The following is a 27389-nucleotide window of genomic DNA, read 5'->3' as shown; positions in this document are numbered from 1 at the left end:
TGCATATGCCATCTGTAAAAGTTTTTAAGGTCTTTTGAAGTTAACGAATTATGAATATAGTGTTACGAATTTGGTATTTAAAAAGCTAATGTTAGTTCAATTATAAATTAAATGGTTTTATTTCTCGCGCAGTGCAGCGCGTGACGAATATTAAAAGAAAGCTAAGCCGGAAAATTGAAAATACAAGAGCGCGTGCATTAAATAAATAAATATCTCTTTTTGATTTCGAGAAAGTACCGGAAAATTCTAGCGCGTGATTTTAAAATCTTATAAAAGGAGGAAAACATCTCAGTTTGTAGAGTTGCTTAGTTTGTTGTTGTTTAGAAAACTACTGTTGTTGATTGTAGCGAATTCGCGGATTAGCGTTCTTTAGCTGTTTTGAATTACGTTCTATTGGACATTTGAGTAGTTAAAAGAAAACTACTGTGAGATATTGTAATACTGCATGATAATTTGAGAAAATTTAAGCATTTTTGTTGTGATAATAATAAATTTTTTGTTCATTTTTCATCGGACTTGTGCATTCATTTCATAACGAACCCGTACGCACGCAACAGTATGCTTTCCTATCAATTTGGTTTGAAAGAATGAAGATGTTGCCTTAACTTGTCACATTATTTAAATCACTTAAATCACTTTTTTTAATTTACTTTTTATAGTTCCTAATTATAAAGCGGATTGATCGTCATGTTATGAATCATTTATTAAATAATTTATTATCGTGCTATAAAACGTTTCTTAAAATGACATGATTTTATTTTGTATTCAGAAACAGTATTATATCCAAACGTGTTTAAGTTTAAAATATATGTATGTTGTTATATTGCGTTATGCTAATTTAGTGATCTGTAAATATTTTTTGACGTTAGAACCATACAAGTTCTTTTAAAATTGTTTTACATTGTTGACATTTAGAACCCTAAATCTCTAGTTTTTCCTTTTTCCCAGTACGTTTTCATCTACATTATCGTACAAAATGTCAATTCTGGTAAGTGTTGCCATCCCTGGTCTTTGATTACTGTCTCAAATTTTTGCGGTGTGTTTCTCATTAAGGTAACAAACTGGGAGAATAAAAAGAATACATTTAATTTCAAACAGTTTCAAACAGATTTTCTAGCTTTCAAATTTTAATTGAGCTTCGTTAATCACTGTTAAAAAAGAGGAATTTAAATCTATACTTATTAATAATTTATATAAATGTCAATTACGAAATATATGCAAATATTTATAATATGCAGTATTATTTATTTTTAAGTTGATAATTACTTTGACTGCAGAGAATCTTTGTAAGTAATGCCTGTAAATGTGTAGTTTTTAATATTTTGTTTTCATATTTTATTTGTTTGAGACCTGTCTTGTGTTCAGCTAAATTATTAATGATTAATGGTTTTGTTTTTAAGTAAGTGATGCACCTCTCTTCTTTCAAAGTATCGGACATGCATCATTAACGATGGTATAGGGAAAAAGCATAAATAAAATAGACTTCTTACCAATTTTTCGCTATTAGTTTCCGATCGAAACACTATCCGACTCCATTTCCCCGTAATAGACGGGATCGAATGACATTTACAACGTGGTTTCGGTGAGGTCCGATGATGATGATTGATTGAAGGAGGTGGAAAGTTCATCTACAGGAAGAAATCTGTAGGCTGTCTGTTGCTTTAAAATCTGTATAAAATGGAACAGCCAATTGCTGCATGGTGCAGGTTAATGTAGTCTATTGAGTTTTACATTCCGTTACTTCGGTTTAGTAACATTCAATCACCCCTTGATATATATATATTGAAAATCACCTTACGCGTGCAGAAGCTTATATTTAAAAAAATAAAGTTTGTTTTTAAAAGATATTATTACAATCATTCTTTTAAGTGTGACCTAAATTATAAACCAAAATATCCAGACATGCCAATCGTATTTAATTTGTTGAGAGATTAGATAATGCAGCAATTGACTATGAATTGCCAGTAACCGTTTACGTGGCCAATCTTGCCGAATAGGAACATATAAAAAAAATATTTTTCTTATGATTTCGGTTTGTACTTGAATGGTATTGATTTTTATAATAATTTGTTAATTATTGTAAGAAGACATTTTTGAGCGTTTCTGATTTTATTTTTTTAAGGTTTTTGAGATACCAGAGAAATTGAAAGCAATTAGATTGTACAGACATTAGGTATTTTTTAAAAGCAAGAGAGATGAAAAATAAGCAAAGCCCTCGCCGGGTTTCGAACCACGGACCTCTCGAATACGCGCGGAGTGTGCTGACCACTACACCACGAAGACATGCTAAGAAGGCGAAAGTAATACGTTATAAGATTTTAAATTTATAATAAATGCTTGGTAGTTACTTGATGACAGTTTCAAATAGGGGTCCCCATCCGTTTGACTGCAGGCACCATAGCGCTCACCGACGGTTTTACGTATTCTCGCAGCTGGCCCACCACGATGCAAAATTATTTAAGTTTTCAATAAAGTATTATGTATAATTTTTTATAGTTAAGGATTAATTAGAAAAATATAAACGTATTTATTTATAATTCTCAGTTTATAATTTTCGTTAACATTATCTGCAGATTAAGTCACTCGTGCATTTTCCGAATATGAAAAAAATTCTAGGCAAAGCAGAAATTGACTTATTTGTTATCAAACTTCAGTTACTTCAAGATTAAGTTGAAAAACGCTTTCGACAGTTTAATGCTATCAAGCCAATCGTCACCTTTTTTCGTCAATTCTTTTACGTGTTAAGTAAATGTAACCGAAAGAGCTGCATGGAAGCTGCATTCAAGGAAGAACAAGGAACTAGGAATTTTGTATCTTCAAAATAGGGTTTCACGAAAACCCAGTATATGAGATGACAACTTCTGGAATATAGCTGACAGAAATAAATTTCCATTCTTGTCTTGTCATACAAGACAAAATCGTTTTTTAGTTCCACATGCTTGCGTGAATAATTTTTTTTTCAACCATGAATACAGCAAAATCGAAATACAGATCTTCAGTTACTGATGAACATTTTGATGATTTGCTCATAAGTAGGAATATGATCATACTCTCTTAATTATAAAGCAATGACTAAAGAAATCCAATTCCAAATATCACACTGACACACTGAGTTTAAGAATTATATTTTCATAGTGTTTATACCAACGAATTGTAAATAAAAGAATTTGTAATATTTTATCTGTGTTATGTAAGAATTGTTTATTTTACATGAGAATACAATCAATAATTTTTATGACTTAAAATTATATTTTGAAATATTTTTTGTATATTATGGGCGTTATCAACTATGTCAACTTAAAATTTACCTTGAAATAATAAATGCGCTCATAGCCTCCCCCGCCCACTTCGTTCCGCCATCGACTTTTAGAATGTGCTCTAAGGTACAAATAAAGTTGGGGATTCCTAGTCTAGAAATTATGAACAAGCTTCTCTCCAAGCCTAGCTCCTAGGCCATCGATTTTTGGAGGGCAGCAATTAAATTATTCGCACAGGTGACAGCTTCTTTTAAAAGTACAGTTGCCTTACGTTATTTATAAGTTTAATTCATAAAGGACGCCAACTGTGCTGACCGCTAGTTCGCGGAAAATGCTGGAAATGATCCAATAAAACGAATTTATCAGTGAAAGAGAATGAGAGAATATGTTTTTAAGGCACAAACATGAATGAAACGTTTACTGTTTTGAAAAATACTGCGTAGTATTATGCATAATAACAATGCATTAGTCAACAAAGGAAAATTCTGACGGCAAAATATTAATTGAACAGGAAATGCGTCATATAGGAAGTTTTCATTTTGTTGACTGGTAATTTTGATGTGTTTTTAGAAATACCTCAAAAATGAGACATTTTTAGACAATTATGAGCGTTATATTTTCCTAAAAATTTCGACACTGCCAAAAATAAATACAGCAAAAGATTTTGGGAAACTTCAAAAAGTTGAGCAACCTTCTGAAATGCAATCGCATCAAATTTACGGAAAAGTACATCAGGTATTTGTTAATTTCTCATTTGCGATATAGCAGTCTGTGTAAATAAACGGTTGCGATTTAAAGGCGGCAGACAGAAGAAATCTTATATGGCTTATCTTTAAAAGGAGGGGAGCTGGGCTTATTCACTGTTATTTTTGAGTGCATGCTGAGTTGAGTAATGTAAAAATACAGAATAGGAACAACTGAAAAGGACACCTATCTATCTATCTTTTCAAATATCTCCGCTATTATTGTGCAAAGTGCAGTATGTCTGCCTCTTAATGCTATTTTAGCACTTCACATAGATGTTTCTGAAAATGCATTCCCAAGAGTAATCAGAAATGAAATAATAATAAAAAAAAGGAACTGGGGTGCCTTTTAAAGCCAGGTACTGTAAAGCAAAAAAGAGAGAAGAGGAAAAACAAAAATTCAGACATGTGTGGTGGAAGATCTGTCAAAATGTTGAGAAGAAATACCATGCCATTGCCAGGTAAATATGCAAATACAGTTCAGCAATGAAATAAAAATACAAGGAAATTCAAAAGAAAGAATACAGAAATTTCTTTTAAGAGTACCTACTGTACTCTTAAAAAATTTTCCCGAAAACAGTGATTTAAACGGTGGCCCTGTTAAATCGAATTAATTGTGTGCCGATATCACTTGCACGCTTTATCGTAATTAAGCAGACCCACCTTGAAGATTGCCCTTGGCGTTATGTAGATGCTCAAAGTGTTTATTTTCATAGCAGTATGTGTAATGTTTTTTAAATCTTATCTTGAAGAACTTTATCTCTCTAATTTCAACGTAGTGTGTAACAGAATCGGCCGTACGATCATGGTTGTAAAGGAATTTCATTCAAAAGTTAGCATGCATTTAAATTTTTTAAATACTTAACATATTCTAAGCATTAAAAATTCCTTGATATAGAATAAGGTAATTTATCTCCTGTAATTTCATTATAGAGCGTACCATTTTTTTTTTTTTTTATTATTAGCATTTATTATGCAAATATTTTAAACAGTTATTATTGATTACAGACACAGACTCCGTCACATGAAATTCAAACTGGAGATTTTCATTTCCATATTAACACTGACAAACTTGCCTAACAGATCAATTAATTATTCTTCTATGCATTCATTTTGAGCTTCTAAGTATTTCTTTTCGGTTAAATCAATAATTATTTAAAAATTTTTTAATGATTTTTTTGACATTAAATAGTTTCCACTGATTGATAATTTGTTTCTTTAATTATAAATAAGCATAGCTTTTGCTCTGTAGCGCCTTTTGTGTTTGTGTAGCTGTTACAAATTACACCCCCTTCCTCATAAAACTAATTTTTTCTAGCCTGTTAGTTAACACTTTTATGCAAATTATGCCTGATTTAAATACAGGTTTTTTCAAAATTAAATTTAAAACGATACTTTCAACTTTCGATGTCCTAACAGTATTTGTGTTAAGTTGTTAATAAAATGTCCTCGCGAGGGCATCTGGTGGTTTAATCACAACCTTGTTTTTTCATCGGTATTGGTGGTTAAAGAAAAGGATGACGCCTAGCGGTTGCCTTGTGCCAATTTCCACAATTTATTATGTTATATTGGGATACTTGGAATGATGAACTGGTTCCTCCTTCATTCATTTAGTGATTATTTATTTATTTCTAGAAAAACACTGTGTTGGTTTCAGAAATAAATATAAAATGACACGATTGGAATTTTTCAGACGGCTTTTTTCCTAAAATGTTCCGATTACTCAGCATCTCATTTCTTTAACGCTTAAACTCCCTCCCGTTTAAACTCCTACTTGAAAAACACTGAATAAATATTGTTTTTGTTCTACATAATGGGAAAAATCCCGCTATCTCATGTCGGAGGTATCTTGTTGAGATATGAGATAAATATATGCAAACGCCGTTTTACGTAATATTTCATCCATATTATGTAGGGCGTAAACAAAATACTTGCTAAGGACTACAGTCGCATCAGGTGAAGTGCGCAGCCTATCTTCTATTGCATTGTCCCCCCCCCCTCCCTCCAGAGAAGCTTTGATAAATCTTTATCCCAAGTTTTTCAGACAAAAACAGATTTGCAGACAAAAACAAAATTGTAAAAATGAATTGAAAAAAATGTCTGATTCAGCATTTGCTTTTGAAATTTCAAAATTGATTTATGGACATACGAAATAGCTGTCTGGTCCGTAAAATGAACGGGGTGGATGAAATCTTAAATCTGTTGCAGACACAGGATTCCTGTTTCTCAAGCTAGCTATCATATCACCATGGCAATGGTGACAAATATAAAATAATTACTAGATAAGAAAGGTAGAAATTTTCTTCTTTAAGGCCAAGTGCTTAAGAGTTTGATAGCAAAAACAACGTTACTGTAACATCTGTGCGTTTTATTTTTACCCGTGTAAAGCAGTAAGTTGATTAGTTATTTCATACACATCCTAACTTACTGTTGTTTGCTTTAAATTTATTTCTTATTAAATTCTTTAGACTTCACTCTAAAACTATAACATTATATGATGGGAACATTCTCGGTAATTTGTAAGGTGAAAACAATAAAAAACGAGTGAAAAGCTATTCTGTAAAAGTATTGCAGTAACGCTGATTGCCAGTCCACAAAGAAAAATTATGAAAGTACCACAGAAAAAGTAGGAGGTACTTAAATCACTAAAAGATAATTCCAACGGTATTTCGGCAGAGTGTTAACACTTAAAGCCGGTTAATTGTGTTCCCTGTTACTGCCACCGCAAAATAGCAATACCTTCTTAAAAATAACAGAGATTTTTCGTGTGCCGCTGATCATAAACTATTCATATTTATATGAAAGTAAAAAAGCTTTGAATTTATCCAGTAGTATTAAAATAGTTTTTTTTTAAATGAATAGTATCTCTAAAGCGATATGACAAACCTGCAAGAGAGAAAAGGAACTGCTCAAAAAATAATTAGGAAGCTGAGAAGTTAGATAAACTTATTTGAATATGGCAAAGCACAAGAGGGTTATCTACATAAAAGGAGAGATGATTTCGTTGAGAACTTTCAAAAGGAAACTCTTTCATATTCACGTTACTCATGAGGAAAACCAACTACACAGCCAGCCTATTCTCCTGAGTTTGAAACCGGATTGAACTCTCGTTATTCAACGGTCTTAACCTTTTAGCCATTGGTGGGACCAGTAAGCTGAGAGAATTCTGTCTTTTGTAAGAAGTAAATAAAATTTTAATTTCTTACTTTGTGAAGTTTTTAGCATGAGGCAACATTTTACAATTAATTAAGCGGGATAATAATTACTGAACTTAAGCTTTGTCTAAATCTGAGATTCTCAACCTTTTCTTCAACTTCTTTCAAAAAAATGGTTATCTTCATCAACCCCTTTAACAATTTTCTCTATAGTATAAATCATACAACATAATCGCAGTGGCGTGGGGGCAGCAATTATCTTGTAGTTTTCTCTTGTCAAATATAAAGAATGCACTTATGTATTGATGACGTATTTGCCATTTGAGCATCTGTTAACAAGTTTTAACGGCCGACATGGGTAAAAATATAGGCGCTGTGCTTTTTTTTTTTTTTAAAGTGTTGTTAAGATGAAATGATAAAAATTTTGTTATTTTTTCGAAGTTCCTTAAAAAAAAGAGAGGTCAAGAGAGTTCTGAATATTTATTCATATCATAATCGGTGAAAGTGTGCTTGAAATCAGGTATACCAATTCGTGATATTCCACCCCTCCTCCCTAGGGTTGCATATACTATGATTATCGTTTCAGATTCCTCCAGAAATGAGATCAATATAATAGCACATTTGATGATCGTTGTTAACATGATTTGATAGTAACTACTTGAGAATTTATATGTGTTACGATACTGAGAAGGGTTAAGTCCAAAAAGAAGTAATTTTACATATGAGTTCTGCTTAGTATGTTTAGAATCATAACTTACAGTAAAGCTTAACATATCCAAGATAAACCAACAGGAGGATATTAAAAATTCTTATTCATAATCATAAAATTTCTGTATGAGGAAACAATTGTTTTGAAAATGTTAAAACTCAAAATAATTTCCTTGCTTTTTATATTAAACCGAAATTTAAATTTAAATTTCTTCTTTCTTATTCGTTTGTCAGTTCGTTTGTCTACTTATGTGTGAATAAATTTCGAGCCCCTTAACAATGACATGCAACTTCTTTTCTGTTTTACAGGAATGTGGTTCTAGTCCAGTGGTTCTCATCCTTTTTGCCTCAAGAATTTAATCATCTGCACCCTTTCACCATTGCTACGCAATCATCCCCCCTTCTTTCCAAAATTATATGTATTCGCAATATACATATAAATATATTTAAATTTAAGTTATTTTTATGTGTTTTAAAACTAAATAATAAAAGATGTAAGAAATATTGGTAATTGCCAAAACTTGAGTAAAAGTAGTTTTTGTATTCATACACTTCAACTAAGCACCTAACAGGTAAATAAAAGGCTGCCTTAGACCCCTGTTCTTGGTAATTTCTAATGATAACTTTATGATATGTGTCCGTTCATAATTGTATTGTTTTTGGAATATAACTACTGAACCACAATTAAAATAGCAAAAAAATATCGTAATATATATAAAAACTGAAAAGGATTTCGAAAGTAATAAGTATTACTTTTATGTTTAAAAATGTATGATTTAAAATAAAATTTATCTTGGGGGGGAGGGGAAATTGAAAGCTTTCGGATTTTATATTGCGCTCAAAGAGGCGTTTTCTTCATGTATGTATACATACACGTTTCGAGAACATTTGGGCTAGTGTTCCTTTGAGCTAAAAATATTCAAAAACAGCCTATCTTTAGAATTTCCGATAGACAGTCTCACGCCCTGCAGATACAAATATTTTACAATGTTGCCATTGCTTGCTTTGAAATTATTGAATTTGTTAATGAAAAATTCGTTAAAGTTTTACAAAATATGAAATACACAATAAAATAAATTTTAAATTCAAAATTCGGGCTTCCAGGTTTCTATATTCGGGTGGAGGACTACGTTATTCGGAACTTGATGGTTCTAGGAACCGTTGTTTTTTCACAGTGCGTAAAAACATGCATAAATTCATGCAAATTCTTCGTTATTTAATTTCTTTAAATATAATACTGGACGATAATATTTGGTGGCAACAGTCGGAAAAGTGGATTCAGACTTTTATAATGATTCAATGGAAAATCCTATTTTGAGACTAATAGCCCTTTTGACCTGATAATAAAATAACTTATTAATTAGATTAAATTAAATAATAATAAAATATTGTACGTGTTTAACATAAAGTAACATCTAATCGAAGATACTACTCATCGAAGTTGAAAAAAATTTAAAAACAAATAACTTCAACAATAATAATACTTCCAATAGCTGAAAGCAATAAAAGACACAAACTTCGTAAACATTCATAGGGTGTGATAAATACAAAAAACTTTTTTTTCGGCTTTTATCTTCAGTTGTTTATTATTTTGAATAAACAAAAAAACCTTCAGTATATAAATGACCTTCAGTATATAAATGACCTTTTCTATATCTGGTGTATTTATTCCTCTTGATCGGGTAGCTAAATAACAGCTTTAAATAAAATAATTAGTATTAGATATTTATTGTTAATTGTTAGAAACAATATTTGGAAGGAGAGTAATCTAGTTTTTCGGCCATGAATAAATTACCATGCGTAAATCGTGCTCAACTAATTTTATAGGAACAGGAAAGTAAACATCATGCACGTGTTGTTATGCGGTCGGAATAAGTGGCCGGTAGGATTTTCGTTTATAAGCATCCATCACAATCATTTACCTTAATGGTTGGTTTATGTTAAAGGAAAGAAGCTATTGCCACAAAGTCCGTAATTATTAAAAAGAAGCTGACTATAGAGGTTATTAAATGTGTCCAGAAGTTTAAAAGGATGATTTACGTTAACTGAAAGTTTGATGTGTTAGTTTGCAAAATTATTTTATTGTCTGTTGCCGTTGTTACTCATTACGAAAAGGCAGAGTTAGTTAACGCTTATGTTGTAGTATCAGCGTATGAAGTTAATTATTTAAGATTATTTCAGAATTATGTTCTTATAAATGACCGTGGAAAAATGAGCTAATGAAAGAAAATGGAGAACTTAATATAGGATGTGCATCTTCTAAAAGTATTTTGTTTGTATAGAAAGGCTTAAGCAGTTTTTTAAAAATGACGATGCAGAAGGAGATAGATGAATTTTGGTGTGTTTTGCAGGTTAAATAAAAGAATGCCTTGCTTAAAAAACGGTTTACTAGAAGTATTCCCTGCCATGACATCTGAATATTGTTTGTTCGAAAATTAATTTCTGATTTTTCATTTAAATAGAATGCAGTCAGATAAATAATCTTGTTAAGAACTGCTGAGAATCGTCTTTGATTTAAAAATTTATGAACTTTTAAGTAGACATTTTGGCAGTATTAAATGAAATGTATTTGTTCAGATGATTCTGCCGATTAGATTGAATATTTCGCAACTAAAATTATCTCATTTTTCTTGCAGATCTTTGCCCATGTGTAACGTGTATACGAGCCAGTTTCCCTTAGAAAGTCCTCCACGAAGGCATCCCTCCCCTTAGGCAGATAGCCCTCGAGGCTTTGCCATAATCACATACACACGCAGATCTTTGCGTTAGGGAATGTTGGATGTTACGCTGGTAGAAGATTATAAGCAGCATACGATTAAAAGTGTTTCAGGCCCTCATTTTTCACTTCAGTTCCTATCTTCACCCTTAATCTGCCCCTATGCGAAATTATGTGTAGTTATTTAATTGTTTACTTTATCGTCATCTTTTTTTAATACTTTTAAATTAAATATATATGTTACCGGCAAAGTATGAAATCCAGCATTGTATATAATGCCTAAAAGTATCCGGCAATGTATGAAACGATTCATATTTCACATATTTCCTAATGCCAAATGATAAACCGGCAAAGTATGAAATATATTTCCAATTCGTTTGGAAGAACCGAAACTATTTACCAGAAGTTAATAAGCGATGCAAAAAGGCCAAAATGACTACTAAGAAGGAACCACGTGACTACTGATCCCCGAATCGCTAGGTTGTGATGTTTGTGGGGAAAAAAAAAAAAAAAAAAAAAGTGCATTCATTTATCCTGTTAAAGAAAGCGTCAGTACTATGCAGTATTGCGTCACGGACGCTGAGTTATTTTTCACATTTCATGAAAACTCATTTGAGTACTGTACAGGAACGACGGGACAGAATGTCGAAAGAACTTTCAGTCAATTACAAAAACGTTACACGTAATGATATTGAATTGTAACAACCACCTTTGTGAACCCTGCCAGAAAAAACAAAAAGGTATTAAAAAGGGTACCGATGTGAATGAAACTTATGATTGATTCTGAATTTAACTTGTCAGATAGATCTTACCGATTCCCAGTCTCAGCTATCAGCTAGATAGAAAATAAACATTTATTAGGCTGTATCAAGATCACCTTACTATCTTTTTTTTTACATATTTCGAAGAACAGTTTTAAATGGCATTCTTTCATTAATTTTTCAAAATAACATTTGTATTTTAAAGGAATGAACGTCTTTTAAATAATAGCCTTTCATAACCTTTTTTTTCGTACTTTGCTTAAAGAGCATTTGTCATTCTATTGAATGCCTAGTTATTATATACCATGCCTAGGGAAAGTATGTAATAATTCTCTTATTTCATACTTTGCCTAAAATCGCCCGGCATTATATACAATGCCTAGGCATTCTATAGAATGCCGGCGTTTCATACTTTGACATAAATTTGAAAGATTGATTGTGCAGCTAGCTGTTGATCCATAATGAAAATAAACTTCGCAGCCGAGGCAGATTTAATAAGAAACTTCGTGGCAGATTTAAATATTCAGTTTTATTTTAATTGTTATTTGAGGCAAATAACTTGCACACCAATCGTGCCTGTTCCAGAACATTTACGTTTATGATAGCTTTGTGGTAAAGAGAGAAGCAGCAGGCGTCAGTTAGCTAGGCCGCAGAAGGGAAGTGTGCCATCCAGTATGGAGGATTAGTTCAACGGGAGAAAAGTTTCGGTTTGGAAATTTTGACTGATTTCCGGACTAATTCCAATTTTGTTTCTTTAACCCGGCTGCTCATCCTGCGATTTCCGCGGGCATGTGTTTTTCTTCCTTTACTGAGTAGCGCATCCCGTTTTTCCCCTGTTTAACCACTGAAATAAATTGTATGCGATGTTAGACGTTTAGTTTGCATTTTGGCAAACAGATATCGTTAGTTGTCTACTAAATTGCAGTATTTGAAGGCACGTGGTATTACCGCTCAAACTCCACTTTTTGTTGCTTTTTTCTTACAGAAATGGTTGCTAGAAAACATTCAGCGATTATCTTGATTATTTAATTAAATTATTAATTATATTTATTGATCATATTAATAATTAGATTTATTATTAATTAGATTTATTGAATCTGGTGCAAAGACTGTGAAGCTGGACTTTGCCTTGAACCCTGTTTTAAACTCTATCGTACTAAACTGCATTTCTAAGGTATTTTCCCTCAATGCTTTATATTTTCTTAAATTTTATACATTTTACTTTTTTATATTATGCAATAAATAGAAATTAACTGTAATTCGACTGATTTTTTTTTTTTTTTTTTTTTTTTTTTTTTTTTTTTTTTTTGTGATAACATCTGAAATTGGTTTTTCTGGGCAACTTAGTTTCTCATGATAAAAATCTCTTTAAAAAATATTTTCTAGAAAGGAAAAATGCATTTTTCAATTCTCCAATATATATAAATTTAAAATATGCAAAAAAAAAAACTTCACAATTTTTGAAGCGATTTCGGTTTACAAATTGAGCAGTCAGAGGGTTAAATTCCATTATATCTTCTTCTTCCAATGAGTGTATATTTTTCTTGTATGAATCCTGCAGTTACGATTAACATTTTATCCACTTTAAAACAATCGGTATCAGGCGACAAGACGGACCTATGGTTACCTCCGTTTCTAGAAGTTGCTCGCATTCTTGATAGCCCTATCTTTTCATGGTTTCCAAATGTGTTTTAAGTAATTTATGACACTTAATTAATACTCAGGTACTTATATAACTATCATTTTAATATATTTCATTGCTTAACTCTCATTAACAAAGCCTGCTAGCAAGTGATTTGCAGAACCGTGAATTCGGTCTAAAGGAAATAGTGACCAGATTGTGCAGGCAAAGGTTTTTGACGGTTTTTTTTTTTTTTTTTTTTTTTTTTTTTTTTTTTTTTTTATATTTAGTCGCTTGATAAAGCCATAGGCTTGCAAGTTAAGAGTGAAGACGGGGAAGAGTTACTAAACATAAAAAAATGAGCTCAGCAAGAAAGAACTGAATAACGTTAGAGCAGGAGCAAAAGGTGATTGTGTAGGAAGTATTTTCGGTAGAAGTGGAACAATGAAACTTAGTTCTTTGATCCGCGAAATTTGTGCAAAGTGCGGTAATATGTAAACTTTGGCTTAAAGCTACAGCTTAAGTATTTTTGTGCTAATTTCTTAAAACTTTTTTAAAATGTAAACAATAGCAAATCACATTGGAGAAATTTAAGGCAAACAAAGACCCTGTGACTCTCAAGCAGAGTGGTGCTAAGAGTCAGGGTCAGAAAGACAATCGCCTGATATTTTCAAAAAAGGGCATTCCTCATCCATACAATGAAATTTTTTCCTTTCCTCTTCGTCGTCACTTTCACCACTGTTCCTTTGTACGGACGTGGTAGAATAAAATAAAATTTTCGCCCGTTTTATGTGTTTAAAGTTTTTTTTTTTTAATCGTCTTAGATTTAGTGATTTCCACAGGCTTTCTGTCATCAACTTGTGCATAACACACTGTACTTAATTTTAAATTAGCAGTTATCTAGTCTAGTCTAGTCTGCACGGCTATTACCGAAGTGTCGCGCAGCGGCGCAACTTATCCGGCTCTTGAGAATTAAGCCCAAAGGGCGCATGACTTTGAAATTTTCATGACAAGTTTCTAGGAGGTCTAAGGTGGTTACAGGGGGCGACCATGAGTCGCAAGGCCAAAGAGTGGCGCGCGCATCAAGAAATTTGCAAAGCAGGAGCCGTGAGGATCTGTATGATATGTTTGTGTTGTATCATAAAAGAAGACACAGACAGAATCCAATAGATTCAATCATGACATCTGAATTAATATATATCATAACAATTAAACATAAGCATACATTGTTACATAAATACAAAGTGAAAAGAACATACAAACTAAACATACAAATTACGAATGAGAATAAAATTATATACACTATATACAATATATACAAGCACTGTGCATCCCCTTCGTGATTATTTTTGCGTGGGGAAATTTAAGTCCCTGGCGAGGTGGGCCGCGAGTGGTCTTAGTGAAGCATCTTCTTCAAGAATGACATAATCTAACACATTTAGATCGGTCATATGGTTGCATTCTTGTGCCTTGTTGAAGAATTTATTATTTGCTTTGTGTAGATATGTTTCTACAGATTCCATTTTCAGATCACTGTGTAGGGTGTGATTCGAGACATAATAGTGAGCATTTGTTATCATCCTAAGTACTTTATTTTGAATAATTTGCAGCGTGTTTAACTCCTTTTTCTGAACTGTTGCCCAGGCCGGAGAAGCGTACGCAAAAATAGGACGTATAATGGAGTTATAAATATGTCTCTTCCTCTTGATGTCTAAATTGGAGGTCGCACACAGGAGTGGCTTAAGACTTTGAATTACTCCAATAGTCTTACCTCTGACACATTTTATATGCTCTTTCCAGAGGAAATTAGCACTATATTTTAAACCTAAGTATGTAGCAGTTTTTACAACTGGTATAACAGTATCAAATAGCAACAGTTGTTCAGTTAATGAGTGGTTCATTTTATTCTTTTTAAAAATCAGAAGCTTAGATTTATCCGCATTAATTGCAATTTTCCAATTGGCACACCAGGTTTCAAGTTTCGGCATAAATCTTTGAAGTTTCTTAATCGCAAAATTTGGCGACCCAGACTTGACGGCAAAAGCTGTGTCGTCTGCGTAGCAGCCCATGAAAAAATTTTGATCTAGATGTTCTGCAGGTAGGTCTGCCACGTAGAATAAATAGAGCACGGGCCCTAAAATAGATCCTTGAGGGACCCCGGCTTGTACTTGCTTCTTATTTGAAGTGCTATCACCAATGTGAATACTGAATGTTCTGTCTGAAAGAAACGAGTGAATAATTTTGATTAACTCAGTGCTGAACTGCAAACTGATTAATTTATAAATTAACCCCTCATGCCAGACGCGGTCGAACGCCTTCGCCACGTCCAGCATGAGTAAGGCAACATATCTTTTGTTGTGCAGTGCACTACCTATGTACTCATTCAGTCTAACCAGCTGCTTCGTCGTGGATAGGGCTTTCCTGAAGCCAAACTGTTCAAGTGGTAACTTATCTAGGTGTGGTTGTATTCTGCTAAGGACAATTCTTTCAAGTATTTTTCCCATACTGGGCAGCAGGCTAATGGGCCTGTACCCATCCGTTTTTGTCAGGTTCTTTCCCGGCTTTGGGATCACTATCATTTTAGCAGACTTCCATATATTCCGAAAATAGCTATTGTACAGGCAAGCATTCAGAATACCTGTAAGTCGATTAATCATATTTATTGGCAGCCATTTCAGTGCTACATTATTAACATTATCTTGCCCGGGGGCCTTTCTATTCCTGAGCTTTTTAATAATATTTATGATTTTCTGTGGTGAGGTAAGTTCTAAGTGATTTTGCAGGTTGTTTTTGCAAAGCCATTCTGACACTGTGGAGTTCACATGAATTGTAAAATCCTGATTGCATGGGTAAGTGTTTGTGATGAATTGTTTTTCAAAGTGCTCAGCGAGCGTATTGCATTTTTCAATATTTGTGAGCGCAATGCCATGCTCGTGGTAAATCGGCCTATTAACTGTGGGTTTATTTTTAAGACGTTTTACAAACGACCAGAATGAGCTACTAGGCTCGTTAAAACTCTCAATTTTTTCATCCCAGAGCTCTTTGCGGTGGGAGTTTATCTGTTTTTTAATTTCCCTTCCAAGTCTATTCATCTCTTTTTTGGTATCAGGATTGCAAGTGAGATGATACCTTTTTCTGAGCTTATTTCTATCTCTGATGAGACTTTTAATTCTATGCGGTAACTTATTAGTGACCTGTATTCTAGGAATTTTTCTCGTGGCCGCGTGGTAGGCTAGGCACTTTGTATGTCCATTGTAAGATGTTTGGCCGCAAGCTCAATGTCCTCCGGAGTGCGTAGTATACTGTTGGTCTTACATTCTAAGAGAATTTCATTGAAAACTTTCCAGTTGGTTGTATTAATTTGTTCACCCATAACATCTTTGGTAGTACCTAGGGTCGCAATGACCGGGCAGTGGTCAGAATCTAAATCTTGAATCACCTCTAGATTGAAAGAGAGGGAGATGGTCGAAATGAAAATATCCAAAATGTCACCTCTATTGGGATTATTCGGCAAATACGTGTACTCACTTGGTACATGAAAATAGATTGGGTGATTATTAATGAATTCGAAAAGCTTGATTCCATTTTTATTTGTCCTCCTGCAATTCCATTCCTGACTTTTGGCATTTAAATTCCCTGCAAGAATGACTTGTTTATTGATGTCAAGTATTTTTGCGAGATAATTTATATCAAGCATATTCTTCGGAGGATTATACATAGAAGTGAAGTATACATTACCATAATGCGGCAGAGATACAGACACAGTCACAATTTCATGCCCATTATATAGCGCTCTTCGCAGATCAGACAGGATTGGAGAGAGTTGCGTACAAAAATCGCGACCCCCCCCCACCTCGGTGACTTAGACGGTCGCATCGATACCATAAATAATTAGGAATCTTCATCGGGGTACTTGGCGTAGCGAAGGTCTCAGTAATGAGCGCCACGTCGATATTATGACACGTAAGGAAGTTTGATAGCTCAGTGAGCTTATAATGAATGCTACGGGCATTCCAAGTCATGATAGAGATGGTAACTTTTGTTGGTCTAGTTTGACCCATTATCTATAGTAGAAGAAGTATTTTTCTCTTGGTTATTTTCTTTTATTTCTTTGACTTGTTGCGAGATCTGAAATCCCGCATTTTTTATTACGGAAACAAGTTCCGCAAGGTCCGTGAAAACTTGTTTAGCTTCACTCAATATGTCAGAGTATAGGCCTGTGGAGAGCGCCTGTGAATAGGATTTATTTTCAATCACCCTACTGGGGAAACTGATTGGTTTCTCAGATTTTCTTTTGGGGAATTTCTCACACCCCCTGAAACTGGAAGTGTGGGAACCCCCGCAATTAGCACAGACTGGAGGCTTGTCATTGTTATTTTTATCAGGGCATTCATTGACAAAATGTCCTTTGCCACATCTGACACATTTGGGTGCATAATTGCAACCCGCTTGTGTATGATTAAACCCCTGGCAACGAAAACATTGCAGGGGTCCTTGTCTACCTAAATACTCTTTGATCTTAATTTTCATGTGACATAGAAATCTCTCATTGTATATTTCCTTGGACTTGTCATTTTTTGGTAGCGAAATTAAAAACAGAGGAAGTTTGGTAACCTCTCCGTTACGCCGTCTTGTCATTTGTTTTACATCTTTGATATGATAATCAAGTTGTTCAAGTTCAGATTTGATATCATCAATCAGAGTATGTTCAGTAAGTCTTCTAAGGACAACTTTTAAATATCGGTCTTCCGGTAGGATGTACGAATGGTGTTCTACTTGTTTTTCTTTAAGTATTTGGACTACAGTCCGGTAATCGTCAGGTGTTTCAGTGATTACTTTGATGCTTCCGGTAGGAATATGCTCCCCGTGAAATTTGATTTTCCTCTGAATGAAGATAGATCGAATTTCATTCCATTTCAATTTATTTTCTTTGAGAGTAATTGGCGGAATTTTTGAATTCCTATTATTTTGTTTTTGCTTATTTGTATTCATGTCAGTGGGGTTTTCGTTGTCCGGTGAGGTGGTATCCATTGTCTCATTAATTTGTGTGTGAGTATTTTTGTTAACTGCTACCTCAGTAGCTGGTGTATCTGAGATACTGTCCTGACTTTGTTGCTTTTGTGTAGTACTTTTAGGGGGACTACTAAGCTTAATTTTCTTAAAATTTTGTCTTTGAGATCTTATTCTGACTGTTTGATCACCTTTAGTCTTTGGTAAATCATCATCTGAACTCGTGGGCTGATCCAATGATATTTCATTTAGAGTATTAAAGTTATTGTCTAATTTAATAGGACTTCTGTCCCTATCATTATCTGCATTTTTACCTTGTGATGATTTATCCTGAGTTTTATCCTGTTGTGTTAACTGTGTGTTAACAGCAACTAGCATTTCGATCATACTTCGTAAGAAATTGTACATCTTATTTTCAGTATCAGTGAGTGTACCATTCTGCTGGCGGATGGTATCAAGTTCACTAATTTGTACCCTCACGGCATCCAAAATCGTGTCCATAATCGCAATACAGAATTAAGAAATCCTGCGCCCAATCAGCAGTCCAGAGTCCCGCGCCCCGGAACCGGACCCACTCGACGGTGTTCCGGCAGACGGATGAGCGGGCGAAAGTCTACTAGGCCCCTATCTCACACCTGACAGCGTGAGCCTGGGGGTAACTAAGCAGACACAACGACCAAAATCCGAAAATTTAATTACGCGCACGCAATTAATTTAAAATCTGATAATTCAATTTAAATTGCAAAATTAATACGCAAAAATAAGCGCCGAAAAAACAGTATCAATAGCGCGGTATCACTCGTACCAGCAATTAGGCATAATTCGCAAGAAAAGGCAAAATAACATATAAATTCCTAAAATAATACCAAATAATAAAATTATAAAAGCATCCAGGCTTTTAAAAATAAATACAAACCGAGGATTAGCATTTAAAAATGCTGATGCATGCAGATAGTAAATTTGCACGTGGTCGCACTCCGCAACACACGCAGAATCGGACAGGGCGTACACATGGTAATAGGACCGGAAGCAGGCACAATATCTACGACGAACCTTCACCTATGGCGTCCACCCCTCGAATGATGATGAGCAATTATCTGTTGTCCAGTAACTGATTAATATATTTTTAATCCGTTTTACATAAATCCTATGGGGAAATTGTTTTTGATTGAAGAACATTTCGTATGATGAACGATTCAGGAACAAATTAACCACTTACGCTATGATTTAACTTCACAGTTGCGGTGCCGTGCGCTACAATATAACAAGCGGTAAAGTGTCTCATTTACGCCGCTCCGCGTCTGCGACTGCAATCCAGAGCTGTAACTCGAGAAATAAACAATCTCGTTGTTAGGCGACATGTACACCACGTTATTTTCATTTTTGCGATAAATGCCTATCGACGTGGTGTTCACGTTGCTCGCGGTTTGAGACAAAAGTATCTTTTTAGCGCAAGTGGTTAAATTCAAGCATTCGTGTAACAAATTAAATTCATTGTATTTGAATACGACTCTGCTGCTAAATAACGGACCTATTGTACCATATATTCTTCACGGTGAGAATGCAAGATGTCTGTTAATTTCGGCTGTCGTAACATTTCGGCAGAACTATTGGTGATGGCAGCTGCGATACCATCTTTCAATCTTAATAATGGTAGCATAACGAGACCGGAAAACGCTTTGCTTGAGTTGCCCCCAAAGGAAACTATGGAATCTTATTCTTGAAATTTAAAAGGAGGAATCATAAAATCGTTATTCTTGAACTAAATTTCAGATCATTAGAAATAACTTTAGACCATTTTAATCAGTAAGTGGATGTTCAAGTCTGTTTGGGATTTAATTCTTTTAGATAATCATTTAAGTTAAATATTTAGTGAAATTTTGCGTAAAAATTAAAATGTGTCAGGATTTAGTTTGCCATTTTGCTTTAGAATAATAAAATGAAGTTGGTGAAAATTTTCACGCTTCTATCTGCAGAAGAAAAAACTCATGTAAGAAAAAACTCACTTCGGATTTTAATGTTATTAGTTCCTTGTGCTGTAATACATCGCCCTCATAATAAGTTTACTGGTTGTTTGATTATTATCTTCCAGACATATGGAGATATATTATGTAAGTTTTATGTTTTACTTCTTATTGAAAATGGAAATTCCATAAAAAAAAATAGGGTGGAAATTTGTATTTATATATACGTGCGATGGATATGTAAGAAACTTTTTTCGCTGCTTAGAAATAAGCTTGTTTACGAATGTAAAAGTGTTTTCGTGTGTCTTATAAGTCAAAAACTCATTAACCTTGCAAAGGTGCCCTGGAAAACCTATTTACATCCTCCCGACTTTTTCCCCTTGCCAATCGAACCTGCTTAATATAAATATACACATCTTTTTTTTTTTTTTTTTTGAGCCGTTTATCTTATATAAAAATAAAATTCCCTTCATTTCAAGGGTTCGCATGCTAAACAACCACTTAATCATGCACGCCCTTGCTCGCAGATATATATATATATTTTTTTTTTGGACAAATGAAACAGGAAACACGTGCATGATGGAGAAGAAATTTTAAAGAAATGATCTCTGATTGGGCTTTTTCATTACGTCACGATTTGTCTATTGGCTGAAATTCTATCTGGGAGAGTATCAAATAACCTTCTAAGTTACAATTCTACCTATTCAGTTTAGTATATTTCCACGTGGATCAGCAGTGGGAGTTTCCATGTCTAATGGGGTGGGCAAAAAGTGGATGCTCGTGGACACAAGTAATTTGCTGTGCCTCTGTCCTTCAACTTGCAAACTAGTAGGCCTTCATCTATATTGTTTTCTGGAACAGTTTTATTGCTGGCTATGGAATCTGCATACAAATTTCGAACATTCTTCTATGATTGTCAGTAAAATCTGAATGAAAATTTGATTTCTCACTTTTTTGTTTTATTTATTAAGATATTTTTTCAAATGCCACGTGCAAGACCGCATTTTTCCAAACTGACACTTTCTAGAATGTGACTTTTTTATTCTCTTAATTAACTGATTTTAAATACGATATTACTGACCTTTACATCTGGAGGAGATTGCTTCTGGAATAACCAAACTAGGAATTTTAAAAAAATTCATTCAAATTAAGCCACGGTTAACTTTATTTTATTGTAGTAAACAACTAAGATTTTGGTTTTTACATAACACCTGAAACGATCTGGAGAATTAATTTTGAGATTAATTAGTCTGAGAAGGTTATATCTTTGAAAACAATATTTCCGGGAAGTATTTCTTAAACGTTTTATCTATGGCTTATAACCTTGCAAATTTTAAAGCTAAACATTCAGAATTTCGCAATTTACGCATTTCATGCAGGACGAGTGGTAACATGTTGTTTTCGCATTTTTGATAAAATGTTTTTGGAAGGTCTCCTAAGAAATGTATTATTATTTAAATAGTAACTGTCGAATAACTTTCCTTTAATTTCAAATAAAAAATATAAACTCTGTTCTCTATTTGAAAGCATTTTTAATGTTGTTATTTAGAAGTTTTAAATTTTTATTCATATTATAGATGCTTGCGAGATGTGTCAAATCCCAGCAGTGGCTATATACATTGAAACGAAACGCCAGGCTATCCATATTTAGAATTACAATTCAAATAATATCTCGAAGCATAAAATAAAATTTTATTATTTTTTTAAGGAAAGTTAAAGTTTGTTTGGTAAAATACCATGTTTTCTCAATAGTATGTTGTTCAAGATGGGGAAACTCTACACATTAGCACATGTCTACTTTGACAAAGTTGGAACTAAATATTTTCCGGTAAGCTATAAATAAAAATTTATTTCTTATATCACTTAGTAAATAGATATCAATGCTTTATTTTCTGCTTTTCTGGTGTAAAAATGCAGATCTCGTAGTATTCTTTATTATCGGTAAGAAATGGTGGTGTGTATTTTTCAATAAAAATATCATTTTTCTTTTCATGATGTTTACATAAAACACATCTCTTCGAAATTATGTGATATTTAAAGGGCTATGCTGTTGAAACTTCTTTCAGTAAAATGAAGTGACTAGCAAAAATGTATTTAGGTATTATTGCAGTAAATTTTTTTCGGTTCAAGTAAAAAACAGGAGGAATATATTTTTAGTGATGGTGACTATTATTCTTTTAATTTTTGTTTAAAAAATTATAATTAAACCAAAATTATACTTCTGCAGTAAAATATATTGATATCGAGCTTCATTCAAAAATCAATTATTTAGTTTTGTCATTTTGGTGGATTTAGTGAATTTTTTCTATGACTTTATTTTTCTGTTATTTGTAATAAAATATTTTAGGTCAATAAATTCTTAAGACATTGCTTTAAATAGAGTGTTTTTCAGATCAATAGTAGTAGCAAAATAATATCATAATTAGATAAGTGCGTCATCATACGCTTTTCAAACTATAACGCTAGACTCAAGCTTTTAACGTCATAGATTTTTAAAACGTAGTTTACTGTTTCATGCAGTGAATTATATGCCTTTGTCTGCATTGTTTTCATCATCTTTTGTAAAGTTTGAGATCGGTATATCTGTTTTATATGTGCATGTGTGTATATGTCTGTTGGAAGTTTTTGCGTGTATCTGTATCTGACAGACAAGCCAAAATCTATGGAGTCGGGTTTGGGATGTTTTATGCAAGTAAGTATAAAGTCATAAAATTTAATTTCATATCCCAGCTATATTTATATTCTCTTTTTTTATCAAGGCGATCCTGCAGCGCTTTTTTACAGTTATTTATTTGTTGTTGTAAATTTAAATGCATTATATATTGTTAACTGTAGTAAAGCATTAAGTCATTAATACTTAAAATCAGTGAGTGGTTAAAATAATCTTGGTGGTTTCAACTCAGATGCTTTTTTTTTTTCCAATGGCAGATTGTGAACAATTACAAATGTAACCCAGTCCTTTAATCTATACAAGGCCAGATGTGGTGGTCTCTTTATTATGGAGGCACCCAATATGTGGGCCACCATCGCGTTTTCTATGAAGGAATGGACAGTTACAAATATGCCTTCTCCGGGGTTCGAACCCAGGCCCTTCGGCATAGCAGTCGGCTTCCCTGACCACCATACCGACTGGGCGGCCAGATTTGTTTTTAAAGAACTGTAAAAAGTAGCAAAATCATATTTTATTTTAAAACTTAATTGTTATTTTAGTGTAAACGAAAAATGCAAGTGATTATCAAATTAATAGAAACATTTATTACTTTTTGGTATTCTATGAATGCACGTCATATTTCAATAAACATATATAATAAGAGAAATTTTTCTCCTAGCACAGAATTTTTGTACTATTGGCCAGCAGTACTCTTCTGTGGAATGAGTAAGATGTTAAATTTTTAGAAAGGACAGCGTTTTGCTGTCAGTCTGCATGAAACATACGTTACTGCAATCTGTAGAGCGGCTTCCCTGCATATGGTATCAAAGATCACAACCTTCGTATAGAATTATCTGTAAAAATCATATGCTAAGTACCGTAACAGACGAAAGAGAAAGCTGAGCGAGAGTTCGTATAGATTCCTTTGTCTTGGATAAATCGTTACCAAAGGGATGTAGAAACCCTGTAAAAAACGTGAGTTTGGACGCCGAAGTATTTCCATAACGGCACACGGTCGCTTTTTGTTTCTATATGCAGGAAGCCGTAAGATCAGTAAAAGCACCACGACAGCTGGCGTCCACATCTCCCTGCTGCTGCAGGAAGGCCCATATCCCTGCAAACTGTGTCGCGTTGACTGTACAAAGGGTACGCCCAACGACCTATGATTTGTGTTCCTTTATCCTCATCGCATGTCAGAATGTGGTTGAATTCGGCCCGTGAACATTGCAGTTGGACACTGGAGCAGTGAGTCCACGTACTATTTATGGATGAGTCTTGATTTAATATCCAGAACGATTCCCGAATGGCAGTGATATGACGAGAACCAAGGACATGCTATCATACGCCAAACATCGTCGAAAGAAATCGTTACCAGAGGAGGAGGTTTACTTTTATGCGCTGGGAAAGCAATGAACGACCGTACCTACCTCTACGTGATTCCTGGTGGTTCCGTCACTCTGGTATCGCGACGAAATTCTACACCCTCTTATGCGTCCTTTTATCGTTGCAATGGGTACCGACGCGATATTTATGGACGCCCACATAGAACTCGAGTGTTGTGGAGTTATCTGGAGAGTACATAAAAACCATCCCACGTGTGTCGTGGCCTGCTACATCACCGTATTTGAAATTACCTTCCTAAGATCAGAGATAAATAACGCAGTGATACTTCTAAGTTGACACAATTCCTTATGGAACATGGCCCATACATGAGCTATTCATTTCGCTTCGGCTTTCGGAACAGTGCTCAATACATATGTGGAGGGCTTGGAGACCCTGATCATTACATTTTTGACTGTCAAGAAACAAGTGCTTATCATCTCCGCATTTCATCAGCTGAATTGAAGTATATATGAACCAATAAATCTGCTGCAACATGTACGCGCACAGACGTGTCCAGAAATGCACTGAAATAGCTCTTGAAATCTTCAATCAACTAAATAACTGGATGACATCTTGCTATAGCTAAGGGCAGTAAAAGGAAATGTCATAAAATTGGAAAATGCATAATATGCATATTATTTCAAGATACTGGTATATCAGAGAAGAAAACTGGAATAATTGGCAGGATTTAAACAGGTTAATAAGCACCATTTTTCTCCAAGTGGACCAGCTGCTCTGCCGATGGAGTAAGCCATCTGACTTCTATATGACTTTGTTCTGCCTCTAGTTTCCCAATAGTTCTCGCAGTTCTTCGGGCAAATAATACCTGGAGGTCATTGTTGCAAAATGGCTATCCCAGATTTCTTATCTCAGTATCACAGCGAAATTTACAGGCTTATTTTGAAACACGCAGTTTTATGCTCCTCGCAGATGACGGATTTCGATTGCAGTGCCATTAATTTGCATACTGCAGTTTTACTCAGCAGTTCTTATTTGACAACATATTTGAGTTTTGCACGAAATGGCTTATTTCTGAATGAGTTATTGCTGTTTTTGTGATTTTTCCTTAATTTCTGGAAACCAGTATATATATATAATTGTAGAAATTTCATTCTGTAGATACTGATCCATAATGAAGAGGAAACTTGGCAGCAGAGGCAGATTAAATATTCATTTTTGTTTCAATCAGCATTTTGCAGCCCCAAACAAATTGGCATTGTAATCGCGCTTTTCAAAAACATTTATAAATTTTATATTGTTGCGATAAGAAGAAAGCAGCGAGGCTGCGTCTTAGTCAGAACAGAGGTAGAAGCAAAGTGCGCAGTTATCCAATATGGCAGCACATTAAGCAAAATGTTTCTACTGAAGTTCCGAATTAGCTGCGTCATCATCGTTATGTCAAAGTGATATGATGGGATTAATCTAGAAATGATGCAGTCCAGAAAATGTTACTACTATTTTTAGAATAGAGAAGGGAAGTAGCCAAATCAAAATGAGGAATTAAGGGCCTATTGCTAATTTACACTCATGTCCATAAATTAAGGATAATTCGGAGTCACGCGGAAATCGAACTCTAAAATAAATATATCACCTTTAAAATCACTACACACATCTTCAAGAATCATATGCAAATTTCAGGAAGTAACCAGATGACACCGATGGTACGTCACAATGACGAGAGTATAAGAGAGTGATATATAAGGAATACAGGCAAAGAAGTAAAATTGTTCGCAGGTGCTTTATAAGCATTTCAGTGCAATAACCGAATAGTTATGACACAAAGGACGCATTTGGATGATTTTTTACGTGGTAGAATTATCGGCCGTCTGGAATGTGGGCGTACCCAACTGGAAGTATCAGACGAACTTGGAATTGCCCAGAGTGTCATCTCCAGGCTTTGGCAACGATTCCAAGATGATGGTAATGTGAGTAGACGTTACAGCACAGGTCGTCCCAGAGTTACAACGCCGAATGAGGACCGGTATTTGGCAGTTACTGCCAAAAGAAACAGGCTGACCTGCATGTTCAAATTGGAACCATGTCAAGCCAAATCTATCGGGACGTCAATCTGGAACAACATGTACGTTTGTTTCGGGGCGCCATGGGTGCACTATTTGTGTTTATAGATGACAACGCCCGTCCTCACCGTGCAAACATCGTAAGCGAATGCCTTCAATCGGAGGATATCACCCGTATGGACTGACCAGCATTCTCAACGGACTTGAATCCAGTAGAGCACGTGTGGGACATGCTTGGCCGACGAGTTGCAGCCCGTCAACCTCCTCCTACATGTCTACCGGAACTTCTTAGAGCATTGCTTTTTGAGTGGTGTAATATCCCCCAAGATCAGATCGATAATTTGATATTCAGCATACCCAGGCGTTGTACGGACTGTATTGCATGTCTGGGAGACATACAATGTATTAACAATCATACCAACCATGTAATATTGGTTTTTTGTAAATAGTTTTTTTTTTTTTTTTTTTGGTAATTTGCTCTAGGAAGAAAAAATCGCTAATTTTTTTAATAATATCAAACATATAGCATCTTTTTTTTTTTTTTTTTTTTTTACCTTTTGTTTAATAAATAAGCTTTACAAATAAGTCAAATTTGTTTTGCTTCTAACTCTTCCTTTGCCTGATTTTGCATTATCTATAATTTATGGACGAGTGTAAATTACATATTTTTTATCTTGCATATATACTTTCATTTTGCTGAATAACACTTTTCCGGTCCGTCAGCTGTTTTCAAACCGCAAGCAATTTATTGCACTAAAACACTCGAAGCAGTATGACGCATTTTTTGTGGATAATTAAAAAAAAAAAAACTCGCATTTACGTTACATATGAAGGAAACCTCGAATTTTCCATGTAATAAATTCGTTTAACCGTTAGAAACAGAACTCGGAACGAAGTACTTAGTTCAGTGTTTATTAACTAATGAGCTGAAGCAATAAGGAACATAAACTTCGAATTAGAAACCTTTTGAATACACCAGATATCTTTCATTCACGGTAAAACTGCGGAAGAACTGTTTGCTTAATTAATTTTTATATTTTACTGCTAAGTGAGTATTAAATTTCATGTAACTTATTAGATTTATTGTATATCTTTTGTAAGCAGATTATGTGCCTATTACCCTTTCAGAAATGAGTTGTTGTGAAAATACGTTTAGGGAAAATGCGGCATTAGTTTTTGATTTTTCGAATAACGGTATCTTAAATCTCTGTTGCGAATAATAGTGAGAATTAAAAGCTTTCTGCTGTAGAAACGTCCTAAAATAACTGTATATTTATGTGAAGAAGTTTTTCTGTCACGAAAACTAAGATAACCAGAAGATTTAAAGTAATAAATTAGATTATTTCATGTCAGGCGTTCTGGCATTTGAAATAAAATCTTGAATTTATTTTAAAGTTTTTATT

At 34.1% G+C, this 27389-nt stretch overlaps 1 protein-coding gene across 2 annotated transcripts in view; it reads left to right on the top strand.

The window, feature by feature from the left end:
* The window catches only part of LOC118186115 (uncharacterized), a 193772-nt gene that overhangs the window by 39146 nt on the left and 127237 nt on the right, over positions 1-27389 (top strand). The window contains exon 1 of one of the 2 annotated variants that reach the window (XM_035356140.2): positions 21688-21763. The exons of the other annotated variant lie outside the window; for it this stretch is intronic. Coding sequence (XP_035212031.2) covers positions 21689-21763 — 75 coding nt within the window. The 5' untranslated portion in view covers position 21688. Of the gene's footprint in view, positions 1-21687; positions 21764-27389 lie in introns of those variants that run through there. 2 annotated transcript variants of the gene reach the window in all.

The sequence above is a fragment of the Stegodyphus dumicola genome, chromosome 2 (assembly GCF_044657685.1).
Source record: "Stegodyphus dumicola isolate Sdum_Otavi_A_Nest chromosome 2, ASM4465768v1".
NCBI lineage: Eukaryota > Metazoa > Arthropoda > Arachnida > Araneae > Eresidae > Stegodyphus > Stegodyphus dumicola.
This window is presented reverse-complemented; position numbering and strand designations above follow the sequence as displayed.